Raw genomic sequence first — 12104 nt, 5'->3', positions numbered from 1 at the left:
TTCAAGGTTGGGGTAGGGTAGGAAAGCGTATTTAGGCTGATCGTTAAATTTTATTGTTATATGATGTAGATATTTAGATAAGGGATATATTTTTTGCGATGAGTATTTAATCATATTGAAAATATCGATATTATTTTTTGATATGTCAAACGATTTTTATCAGTTCCAAATTTATTGATGTTTTAATGGGTTTTTCCCTAAATGTCATTTCAATAACGTGCTTTTATTTCGAATTGTTCTTATTTTTGGGCTACAGAAAATATATTATCTTTGAGTTTACTAAAATAATTGAAGTCTTAAAATTATCTAGAGACCACTCCTTTAAAGTTTGAGATAAGGCATATTTATCAAGTTTTTTTATTTGATGGACTGTATTGTTTGTGAAGGGTTAACGTGAATGTCCCTAGAAAGAACTGGTTTTCGCTAAAAATACAATTACAGTCTTAGTTACGATTTAACCCCGTGTAAACCCCAAAAATTCAGGTTTAGCCTAAATGTTATGGGAATCTAGATTGTTTAAACCGCGTTTGAACTTTCTTATAGCGGTCTCGATAATATTTCTTAAAAAAAAATAGCAATATAAAACATTTACTAGCGCCCAAAATTTATTTATATATAAAAACAACTTATTTGTTACTAGGCGTTAAAATACTAGTTTTTCTTCTCATCGGTCGTAAATAACTAGTATTTTCTTTTTGGACAGAACCTCACCTAATTTTTGTCCCGAAACCCATTGTGTGAAGTTGTATAATCAGGGTTCCTGGCATAGACGTGTAATTTTTTGTTGTATTTAGACTAGATAAGTTTCAAATACAATCTGAAAATATATCTCAATACAGTCTCACTATAGCGAGTTATTTTTGAAATTTGTTATTAACACGAAATGGTTATTTACTAGTTGAATAGTTAAACACTGATTACTTCAAATTATGGTCAACTTTTGTTGAATAATATTGGGTGTTTCCGAAGATTCATTTTCAATTATACTTTGCAAAAGCTCATAGACTGGTGTAATAAGCAATTAACTACGAATGCTATATTAAGATTCGAGTTACTTGGGTTTTGTTATAAACCGTTCATCCGCTAGCCACGTTTCACCTGTCGTAAAATATTTTCTTAGACCTAAAATGTCTTAGACTTTAGTCTATACCATCCTACTCCTTGTGAATAACTTAGTGACTCATTTTATGGATTATTCTATTCCAATGTACGTTACGAGGGTTTTATGTTTTGCTCATACTTTTTCAAAACCTGTACACACACAGTGAATGAGAGAGAGAGATAGAACAGAAGGTTTTCCGTATTTGAAACAGTCGGTCGATCTGGGTACCGGTGGTTTTTTAATCGTAAATTTATTTATCTGATATAGGAAAACTTCTACGCTTTATTTTTCCGTTTGGGAATATTGTGATAAACATTTTATTCGGATGTCTGATACGGTTCTAGTCACACTTGATTAAATTTTTGTCGTTGCTTATTTCTAGCCGAGACTAAATCGAACGACCTCGAATCTCTGCCCAATTTGAATTTGAGTAACATCAAATCCAGATTTGAAAGTCAACAGGACGAGCCAAAACTTCCTTCCGTTTCAGATCTTTGCACTTTAAGCCGTTCACCGAGTATTATGGCCCGACTTGCGAAGTAGGTGTCTTTTCAATAAGTAAAATTCGAAGTTTAGACACTTCTAGGTCTTGAGATGTTTATTTATTAACAATTTTATCGTTTGCGGAATTATTTTGAAGCTCTGGTTAAGATTTATATGGCAGTAGATTTATTTTGAACGTTTCAAATTTTACGATTTTGAAGTATGAAAGTTGAGCTTATGTTTAAAATATTTTGAGTTTTAGGTGAAAGTCAATTTTGTAATTTAATTTTTTTTTTTGAGTTTCTGGACCTTATGGTCTAGAGATGTTTAATTACTAACAATTTTGTCGTTCGAGGAATTGTTTTGAAGCCCAAATTACGATTTAAATGTCAGTAGGTTTATTTTAAAGTTACAATCTTAATGCGATTTTGAAGTTTGAAAGTTGAGCTTATGTTTAAATATTTTGAGTGTTAGGTCAAAGTCAATTTTGAAATTTAAAATATTTTGAGAGTCTGGAAGATTTTGAAATACTATATTATGATAATATTTGACTTATTTTCTTTGGGTGCAGTTGCTTATTTTTATTCCGTATTTTTCTTAAGATACCAGTCAGCTTTGTCCAAGGAAGGACAAACCAATGGTGATTTGTCGGGTGATGAAGATCAACCCGAACAGGAACACGATCCTAATATTGTAAGGGAGACTAGACAACGAGAGAAGGTCCGGTAGTCTAATTATTTTTATGTGGCTGCGTTCAAGAGTTGTGTTCTAAAGGAATCGCTTCTTAACTAATGTTTAGATGCGTTTATATTTAATCGCATGGAATTTAAGCCTTGAACGGCGCTCAAATTTAGAGTATAAGACTAACGTTGGTGTCGTTTTGAAAGATTTATAACTAACGTTTTACGTAGATGTAAAAATATCGAAAGTATGTTTACTTAAAAGATATACACATGTACATCAACAACGTATATTTACTTGCAACGTTGCAAAACAGCTTTCAGTAATGAAAGAGGGCCTTGATATTGAAGGTTAGAAAACTACGTCTATTTGACCTCAAAACAGAGATAAATTGTACTTCAATCCACATGAAAATAATTTGGCTAAATGGGCAGTTTTAATTTTGGTGTATTTTTTTAAATGATAAGAGGATGATAGCTAGGCCTACTATTAAGTTACACTTTTTAGATTAAGGTTAATCGCAGCATGAACCGCAGTTAAACTAACTAGCTTAGGCAGTGTGTGTACCACAGTAGCTAGATAATAACCGTTATCTTAATGCCAAGTTTGTTTTGAAACTACCCTTCTGAAAATACGAACGTTTCGATGATTTTTAGGTCAACTTCGCTGGTCTGTCTTCCCTTAAAGATCAATGGGAAAGCGGTAACGTTAACACCGCTGCCGAGGAAGCCAAGGAAGATGTTAAAGATGATTTGGCTAAATTGCGCCAACGTATTTGCCTTGGACGTTCGGAGTCCATGAAAGCGGTGTACGAAAAAGCGTGTCAAGACACGAAGACCAAGTCGCCGGTTCGTAGCGAATCAGTCGTCTTAGGACGCGATGTTAAGGCCCTGTCCATTAAGGACAAGTTTGAGAAGGGTGCGATTGAAAATGATGAAGAGATTGAGGCCGAAAAGTTCGAACGTCTGCGCAAAGAGAAGGAAGAGGACTTGTCCGTTCTCACGGAGCCTGGTAAGTGATTTGTACTTGGCCTTACGTGACTCGAGCTTTAGTATGTGATATCCATGGTTATTATGAAATGCCTTTAGGTACGGCTGTTGATGCTCGTAGCCTCTTCAAGCAGATGGACGCTAGCGTCAAGTCCCCATCACCAACTCAATTGTCCCCTTCGAAGAGCCCTTCCATGATTATGCGAACCCACAACGACAGTATCTCGAGTCAGGCCTCTGAGGGTGAAATTGTTAAGGGCAGTGCCCCGACCGATAGGGAAGAGATTCCAGTTGAAACCACTGTTATCACCCAGAAATTCAAATTCTTCGAAAACTACAAGGAAGAGGAGAAAGAACGCAAGCGTTTCCAAATCACTCCTCCCAGGGAAATAACAAAGGAGCCTTCCCCAGAACCCGAAGCTCCCAGGGACCCCAATATTGTAAGAAGCACCGATATCATTGATGACCTCCCAGTCACGGACACGGCCAAGAAGATGCTGGACAAATTCAAGGCCTTGGAGAACCAATCAACCCAAGAACACGTGCCCATGCCCACGACTCCCAAGCCTTTGAAGCGAATCACACCACCGAGGGAAGATGGACCTAAGGTTGTCAACGTGCAAGTCGACACCCAACCGCAAGTTGATCCGGATATCGTTCGATGCAGTTACAAGTCAGATGACGACATAGTTGTTGAGGCGGACAAGGCTAAGAGCCTGAGAGCCAAGTTCGAAAACTGGGAGTTGGAAGTCAGCAGGGAGAACTTGAAGAATGAAAAATTAGGGTTGGGAATGGTCGATGTCAGCGGAAACGGTGTTGAAGAAACCGATTTCTTACCGCAAGTTGACACGACGAAAAATTTAAAAGCCAAATTCGAAGCGATTAAGGATGAAACCGCCAAAACTCCGGAGAAGCCAAAACCAAAAGCGAGACGTTTTATTGTAAGTACCAGCGAGGATTCATCCTAATTTTCTTAATGTTTGAACTTAAGTTTAACAGTATGTTACTTAACCCCAAAATTGTTAAATAACATAATACGAGTCACAAATTTTCTATCTACGCTTATACCAGTCTTGATTTTTGCGGAACTTGCTCTTAAGAAACCATTGATTTGCATGTTAGTTTTGAAACATTAGTTATTTAGCCTTGTTTTTTACATCGCGGTTCGCGGACTTGAATTTGTACAATGGAAAGGTTGAGGCCTAAGCATTGCCGTTGGTGCTGAACCTTTCTGTTAGTTTGGGGAAACGGTTGTTTCACATGTGGTATTATCATTTTGTTCAAAGCTAAAATCACCCCTTTGAGTCGCCAACCAAGCTTACCGTATAGTATAGTTCCTATATAATATGAATGAATATATTTAGTTCTTCCCAAGTTATATGTATAATCAAAAATGGTTGGCCACTTTATATAAAGCGGCTTGAAGCTTAAAAAATCGTCAGTATAATCATCGGTATGAAGCCATCGTAGGACGTAGTGTGGTTTTTAAGACCTGGTGGTTTATAATGTTTCACAATGAAGGAATCGCTTTATGGTGGTATATCCTTAAGAAATTTATGAAATTGGTGATAGCGAGAGTGTGTGGGGGACATTGGGGACGGTGGTGAACATTATCGCATCATTTATCACGCGTGTTTTTCGTGGAAATTGGCTGGGACATCCTCGGAAGGACAATTGTTCCGTTTCTTTTATATATATTTATATGTTGCATGCTGAGATAAGATTGCTATATTATTGACCGAAGAAGATAATCAACATTAAAACCAAAACAATAAATAAAAATAAAACTTTAGCAACTAACAGCATGATTGACTTGAAAACTATGCGATTGTTACGAAAACCTCAACTACACTGCGAGGAATGCTTATACGTACCAAGAGAATCTTATCTAACCAATGGCGCTACTAAATTAACCGGAAATACTACTTGAAATTAACGAAGATGAATGAAAAATCAACATTAAATATCAACGTTTTTGAATTTATCTCCAGTAAAATTTAAAAATCGTTTTGGAAATACTACAAACACACCCTACCGAAGGAGCTTCCAAGAACCAATTACCAAGTGAAAGGATTTCAAGAACTTTAATAGCACTTGCCGGAATTGACATTTTTCGATTATTATTTAGTGATATGATAATTGTTTTCCTGGAACAAAATATTTAATATAGAAGATTAAGTTTTGGATTACTTCATCTGTTCGTTTGAAGAAATTCATATCAACATAAAACAAAAGTCAAGATATCGTATCCTTTATTGATGGATTATGTAGTAGGCAAATTTATTAGGCCTACTTTTGTAATGTAATTATTTTTTTTGGTTTAAATGTAGTCTCTAAGTGTGTAAGTTAAATATTAGTTTTTTTCTCCCCCATGTAAAAGTTCCTGCATTATAATTTTAATCGTTGTTAGTATATCGGTTAAGCTTTAAATAGCTAAAATACTTAATTAGAATTTTTCTACTTAAAATATATTCTAGAACTTTTTTAGCCATATTTATATTGCAGATTTCGAGGTATAAATGGCTTTACAATAATATAATCCCAAAATAGGCGTTTTTAAAATTGATATACTTCAAACCTTATGAAAAGTCTTCACATTTGATTTTTAGATCTTTAGGTTGAATTTTGGAAACGCTTATTTAGGAAACCTTTTTTTGCTATATTTAAAAACATTTATATTAACGAGCTTTTTATACGGATCGTATACAGGATTTAATAATTACCAAAATATAAACCAAAGTTTATGGTTTAAATCATGGTATAATTAATACATATACAAAATGATTTAAATATATAAAATTAAATCCGAAAATAATTTATAAAAATATTAATATTTGGTACTTTTATACTCGTAGTTTTGAAACCCCTTTTTCGAACTTAAAATCAACTCTCAAATTTCAAAAATTAAAAACAAATATTTGCCGTTTTTAAGAGGTAAAGATAAATATATATTAATGTTAAGAGTGAAGTTTTTTAAACACATTATCCCGGTCCCATAGTATTGTTTTTTTTAGTGTTTATTTTTAGAGTGTTTTGGAACCTTTCCCAATTTTTATTGATTTAAAATTATAATTAAGAATATTTTAATGATAAGCCCGTTTTTCTTCATACTTAAAACCTAAGAAAGCTGCAATTTGCATTGCAATTTTTTGTTAATTTCCATAGTAATGTTTTTTAGTGTTTATGAACCTTTCCCAATTTTTATTGATTTAAATTTATAATTAAGAATATTTTAATGATAAGCCCCTTCTTTCTTCATACTTAAAACCTGAGAAAGCTGCAATTTGCATTGCAATTTTTTTTTAATTTAAGGGATATTATATACCCTTAATGTGAAATTTAAGTCTACTTCTTTCCTATTACATCTTTTTTTACTTTCTTTCGCGACTAACGCTTATGCGATGTAGCATCTTTTACAACTTTCAAAAAAAATAAAGATGAACTTAAAAATAAATAATTTGATTAGAAGCTATAGATGAAATTTGTAAGAAAAAATATATTTAAAGTTAGTAGAACTTCAATTAACATTTTTTTCTTTTATTCTCTATTGCATTAACCCGGTATATATTCTCTATTATTTTTCCGTATATAATTTAGCAAGAACAGCAAAGTACTTTTGGTGAAGCATGCAACATTTGCGAAAAGCGTCTGTATCCTCTGGAAAAAATGGAGACTAGTGGAATGAAATTCCATAAAAACTGTTTTCGATGCGCTCACTGTAATTGCTTGTTGAGGTAATGTTTTCACTCGATCTCTATTCTTGCTTGTTATCTTATCTAATTTACATTTGTAATCATTACAGGCTGGATAATTTCACGACCAGCGCGGGAAAGCTCTTCTGTACGCCGCATTTCAAACAATTGTTCATATCAAAGGGAAATTACGATGAAGGTTTTGGTCGAGAGAAAATCTCCGAAAAGTGGAACAGGAGTCGTTCTAGCACACCAACCCCTAGAGAAAATGGTGACTCGACTTACACCAATGGACATGTCGAAGAAATGGTTTAAATTAGCCACCGTATTACCCTCTAAACTTTTAAAAAAACGAACATTTTAAATAATCGAAGAAATATAATCTTTGAAAAAATTTAGTATTAACTAAAATTAATTAATTAACACTTCTAATTTTTTTTAGTTTTTGTTACGTTTTAAATTCTCCTATGAACTCTCTAAGTTTAGTTTTGTTAAAATGTTTATTTCTTTATAGTTAACTTTTCATTACCACAGGACACCAGATTAAATAGTTTACCTTAAAATTAAATTTAACACACATGTATCAAAGTAGAGACACGAAGTCGTACGATCAAAGCATTTAATTAAACTTAATTTCAATTAGTAGATATTCGATGTTTTCAAATTAGTTTCGTATCTGAACAGTACTTAACCTCTCTGTTGGTCACAGAAAAATCGCCCACTATTATTCATTTTAATGTGTAAATATTCCTGTTTAATTAATCATTATGTATATTTATATTTTTGACTCAATATTTTTTGCTTTATAAAATGATCCCAATGTTAACTATCAATCAGAAGCAAATTGTTTAAATTGTAGTATTTGAATTGCTTCCAATGTTACTAATTATTTTGACTGATTAAAAAAAAAGGTGCCAAGGTCGACTGATATATATGATTATTAAATATGATCCCTATTTTTCGAGAAAAATAATTAAATTCAAGTTTTTTAAAAATTTGATAGGAAGAAATTCAATTTTGAAAGAGTAATTAACGTTTCAGGACTGATTATAATTTGTAATATGAAAATGGTGCTTTAGTAGGAAACTAATGTGGTAGGTAAAAGATTCGTGTGTTTAAACATAATTACGTATAGGCCTAAATTTAATGTATATACTTGAACTTTGGGTTCAATTATTTTGATCTCTTAACTATTTAAGTATTTTTGTCATGGGTTTATAATTTTGAAATTTATAATTCAGTTCTTGCGTAATTATTTCAAAGTCGCATCTCCGAATTTTTTTTTTTTATTTTTGAAAAAGTTACAATTTGTTACGATAATAATTTTTAGGCAATATATCTACTATCATTGATGGTTTTATAATGTTATATTTATCAGTGAAACCTCATGAGAAAGAAAACAAAAAAATAAAAACAAATCTTTTGTGGAATTAAATTTATGTATAAACAAAAAAAAACCAAAAGAAAAAAGAAGAAAATAAACGTTTCTAACAAAGAAGTTTGTGCAGCAGTGTTTTTACTGCGAGGCACTTTCTTAGTACAAAACTGTACAATAGGAAGGAAGATATTAACTCCCCAATGAAGTTAAAGCATACAACTGAGGGGTTTTAAATCAGTTTGAAGATAATTAAATCCCAATGATGTAATACTGAGGGATTTTTAATCAAATTTGAGTAACTAATAACTGAGAGAATTCAAGTCAAATTCAAGCATATTATATGCCATTTATGTTTCTTAAAAACCCTTCATGGGTTATAAAAATCGAGGGACTTTGGCGCAATTTAAACCACGACACAGTTCATTTGAAATTTCAAAGCGCTGTGTAAAGGTAGGTGCGTGAAAGGGGAGGGGGGCGTGAAAGAGATGTATTCCCCTAGACTTATTGTGATTGCTTTGTCTAAAGTTGCAGCTTTGCTTCTTCTATAGAACTACGAAGTCCGTTAATGAGTCAGTTTTTTGGCCACGTGCCAGGGTTACCGCGGGGGAAGACAACAGTTTCCCGGCCTGTGAATTCGGATTTGCAACGTAAGTACTAAATTTAATTTTATTTATTGAATACGGAAGTTAATTTAAACCATTTAATACGAATTATTATGGTAAATCTTAATACATCAAGTTAATTGCTTGTTTAATATTCAAAGAACGAGGCCCCAGAGGCCTATGGCGAAAAGATATTCTCGGGGTCACGGTAGGTCACCCATTGGTCTCCGTGGAAATACGGGTTCGCGTTGAAATCAAATTTAACGTTTTGAGCTGGTATGGCTTGAGCGTCGTAATATTTTAATCTCTTCAAAAGAAACTGAACTACCTATTAAAATATCATATAATTGCAATTAATTGGGGGTTAAGCATTGATATATTGCGAAAGGTGGTAACCAATGGCTCTTGATCAGCAATATTAGTAGTCTCGTAAGGATCTACGTCCAGATCGAATAAGCAGTACTTGTCCGATTCTTTACAAGCTTTCGTTTCGTCGACTGTCACGGAAAGTGGTGTTTTAAGAGAATTGCAATAGAATGAATTGAAGTTTGGTCTCCTCCAGTGAAAGTTATTCATAACGCGGTCAGTCAGGCGTGCTTCGGCAGGCCAACGTGAAGGATTTATTGGAGCCACGTTAGATGAAGGACGTGTTCGATTCCCAACGTAATGCTGGGCGACTTGAACACCGTAATTCGTGACCAGTTTGAAGTTATCCCGTCGTATGGCAGCGTAGTTCAAAACGCTATCGTGGTGAATAAGGATTTCGTTTCGAGGTGATTCAGTTCCCCTTGACAAAGCGTCCCACATGTCCATTCCATCAATGTCCTCGCCCAAATCATCAATATCACCGCCTATAAAATATAACTTTGGTACGAAGGTAACTATTGGGCTATTTCTCCCAAAGAACTGAGATTACCAGCTGCACTATATAATGTCGGTAGCCAATCAGTGATGTGCATTAAGCCATTCCAAATATTTCTCCTTTTTTGAATTAGAGGACTCCAAATGAAAGACTGGACTTTGATTCCACCTTCCAAAACTGAGCCCTTATTTCCTAAGTAGGGGTAGTTGGAACCACCATTTGAGTAGAATCCTGTAGTTGTTGGTGAACCGTTGTCTGATGATACAATTATAATGGAGTTGCGAAGCATGTTGGCTTCGAACAACGTCTTGATCATTTTACCCAAACATATATCGGCTGCCAGTAGCGATCCTACAATGAAATTACCATTCCTTAAAGTAACAGGCGGCTCCATTATCACCCCTAGCATGCTGGCTAATCTTCTTGACACGAATTTTACCTTGCCAAAGGCAGGAACCAATCAGACCTAATGCACTAGGTCCCATTGGTTCCTGCCTTTGGTTTAACTAGCCTTTGCCAAGCTTAGAAGGAAATTGTACTTGGAATTTATTTACCTGCCATGTTCATTCTTTCTCTATCTTTTATGTGCGGAAAGTATTTTGTGTAATTGTAAGGAGCTTTCATCTCCAAATGTTCATTTCCACGATGTACACTGTGTTGCGCCATGTACATAAATAAGGGCTAATTAATAAGACATAAAATGTGTTAGATGATCCATGAAAACCGTGTTCTTGTACCATCATACATCTGACTGATCGTGATTAGATATAATATCCATAAACTCCTGACAGTATAAATCGGCCAGAAATTGCATTTCATGATCGTATACAACATCCATGTCCCGCCGGAAATCATGTCCATCGATTAAAATTCTTCAAACCAAAATAGGCTAAGTAATGAACCGAAAGTATAAACATAACGTATAAATCTTACTTGTTGGGGTTTGCTAGATCTCTAGCAAAGTATTCATTTGTAAAGTTAGCAATGTTGTCCGGTTGAACTGAAGAGATACTTCTATGTGTAAAATGGTCGCTATTACCATTCCAAAAACCATAGTGGGAATCAAACCCCCGATATGTCGGAGTGAATTCTTTTTTGTAGAAACCAAGATGCCACTATAATATATATAAAAAACTTCAGTGGTAATTGACAGCTAATTGAGTATTACCAATCGATGGGCTGATCACTGATTACCCGAACATTTCTCGAATTACGCTAAGATCACTCAGATTACGAAGATTGCAATTCGATTACGCGGCGTAAGACAAGATGACGTAGTAATTTTGAACTTGTTGTTACACCGAGTGATCAGCCCTTCGGTTTCAACCCTTCTTAATGTCTTACTTTTCCTATCATACGGGTTGTGTATCCCAAGTTTTGCATGTGCTCTGGTAAAAGGGTGAAATTTAACGGCAACCCCATTGGTTGCGCGTTACCTATGACGTAATTTTGAAGTCCAGTACGATGGACGTATGCACCGGTCATTAGTGAAGCTCTTGAAGGAGTGCATAAAGGTGCCACGTAATAGTTATTTAAGTAAACACCCTCACGAGCTAAGCGGTTCATGTTAGGCGTATGAACATCTTTTCTTTCACACAAGTCCATATCGAAGTGACCCTGTTTGGTAAAAAGTTCTTATGTTACACTAAAGATTGCACTCTTTGAAACCCGATCAAGATTGTAATGTTTCCAAGTGATGAACCATTGGGCTCTTTGCCCTTAAATCTTTTTAACCTTCAGTAGCTCAAATAAACTTACCCAGTCGTCAAGCAAAATGAAAAATATGTTTGGCTTCTCATTGTAAGTGTTATAGCCGTGGACGCCGTACCACGAAATATTAGGTAAACTTAGACTTATAAAAAATGTAAGTAACTTCAAGCTAAAAGCGAAAGATTTCATGTTTTTTCTTCCAACAAAAAGAAGTAACTGAATCTTGATTATCGCTCTGAACCCTTCAAGAAACTCTTCCTAAATCGAAAATATTCTGAAAAGTGATCACGATAGGGTTTTCATAAAGATCCATAGATTTTTATACGCAAAATGTCTTTCCAGACAAGTTAGATTAATTATTTCAACAATATTAATGCCTAAACCATATGAGACCTGCTCGAAGTACTGCTGAATTTTTAAACTTAAAGAGAAAAAACTTTAGAATATCTATTGTTCATTGTAATGCAAATATTAATTGACAAGTCAATAGAATTAATATCAGGATAAATATTGTCGGATCTTGAAGGCTAAAGACAAGTTGACATTAATATCTGAAGCTTAATTTGCATATGTTTCAATGATTAATCTACCCGCTCAAATTTATA

General features: G+C 34.2%; 2 protein-coding genes and 1 long non-coding RNA gene across 16 annotated transcripts in view; 1 reads left to right on the top strand and 2 right to left on the bottom strand.

The window, feature by feature from the left end:
- The window catches only part of LOC149654199 (uncharacterized), a 59898-nt gene extending 51453 nt beyond the window's left edge, over positions 1 to 8445 (top strand). For 11 of the 13 annotated variants that reach the window (XM_089845609.1, XM_089845607.1, XM_089845615.1 and 8 more), the window contains 6 exons: positions 1485 to 1641; positions 2188 to 2278; positions 2923 to 3277; positions 3355 to 4196; positions 6853 to 6989; positions 7058 to 8445. In XM_089845609.1, coding sequence (XP_089701735.1) covers positions 1485 to 1641; positions 2188 to 2278; positions 2923 to 3277; positions 3355 to 4196; positions 6853 to 6989; positions 7058 to 7262 — 1787 coding nt within the window. In that variant the 3' untranslated portion in view covers positions 7263 to 8445. The other 2 variants (XM_089845618.1, XM_089845617.1) reach the window with 2 other exon arrangements.
- Positions 6272 to 6859, bottom strand: LOC149654200 (uncharacterized). Its single transcript, XR_016370534.1, has 2 exons — positions 6524 to 6859; positions 6272 to 6373 (listed from the first exon to the last, which is right to left on the bottom strand). It is a non-coding gene; the product is annotated as an uncharacterized LOC149654200 (long non-coding RNA).
- A 566-nt stretch (positions 8446 to 9011) lies between the features above and the next one.
- On the bottom strand, positions 9012 to 12075 carry LOC149654198 (arylsulfatase B-like). Of its 2 annotated transcripts, none has more exons than XM_089845630.1 (8): positions 11548 to 12075; positions 11134 to 11406; positions 10723 to 10904; positions 10535 to 10661; positions 10344 to 10470; positions 9844 to 10140; positions 9324 to 9778; positions 9012 to 9251 (listed from the first exon to the last, which is right to left on the bottom strand). In XM_089845630.1, the coding sequence occupies exons 1-8, from the start codon at positions 11686 to 11688 to the stop codon at positions 9237 to 9239; spliced, it is 1617 nt and encodes a 538-aa protein (XP_089701756.1). In that variant the 5' UTR covers positions 11689 to 12075; the 3' UTR covers positions 9012 to 9236. The 2 variants fall into 2 exon arrangements, with proteins under 2 accessions (XP_089701756.1, XP_089701755.1); XM_089845629.1 differs by having other exon boundaries at positions 9012 to 9255; positions 11548 to 12073.
- Positions 12076 to 12104: the final 29 nt, after the last annotated feature.

Source organism: Phalangium opilio, unplaced genomic scaffold (genome assembly GCF_054372755.1).
Source record: "Phalangium opilio isolate 3A_F unplaced genomic scaffold, DU_Popi_V2 ptg000079l_1, whole genome shotgun sequence".
NCBI lineage: Eukaryota > Metazoa > Arthropoda > Arachnida > Opiliones > Phalangiidae > Phalangium > Phalangium opilio.
The sequence above is the reverse complement of the archived record's forward strand: the minus strand, read 5'-3'. Positions and strand labels throughout refer to the sequence as shown.

What these genes read in the sequence shown, in the direction of transcription:
- LOC149654198 (XM_089845629.1), bottom strand. Translation starts at nt 11,688, where the DNA reads ATGAAATCTTTCGCTTTTAGCTTGAAGTTACTTACATTTTTTATAAGT. An exon ending in TCATTTTGCTTGACGACTGG is followed by an intron (nt 11,407 to 11,547) that starts GTAAGTTTATTT and finishes TTTACCAAACAG; the next exon opens with GGTCACTTCGATATGGACTT. An exon ending in AGAAAGAATGAACATGGCAG is followed by an intron (nt 10,141 to 10,343) that starts GTAAATAAATTC and finishes ATTTCATTGTAG; the next exon opens with GATCGCTACTGGCAGCCGAT.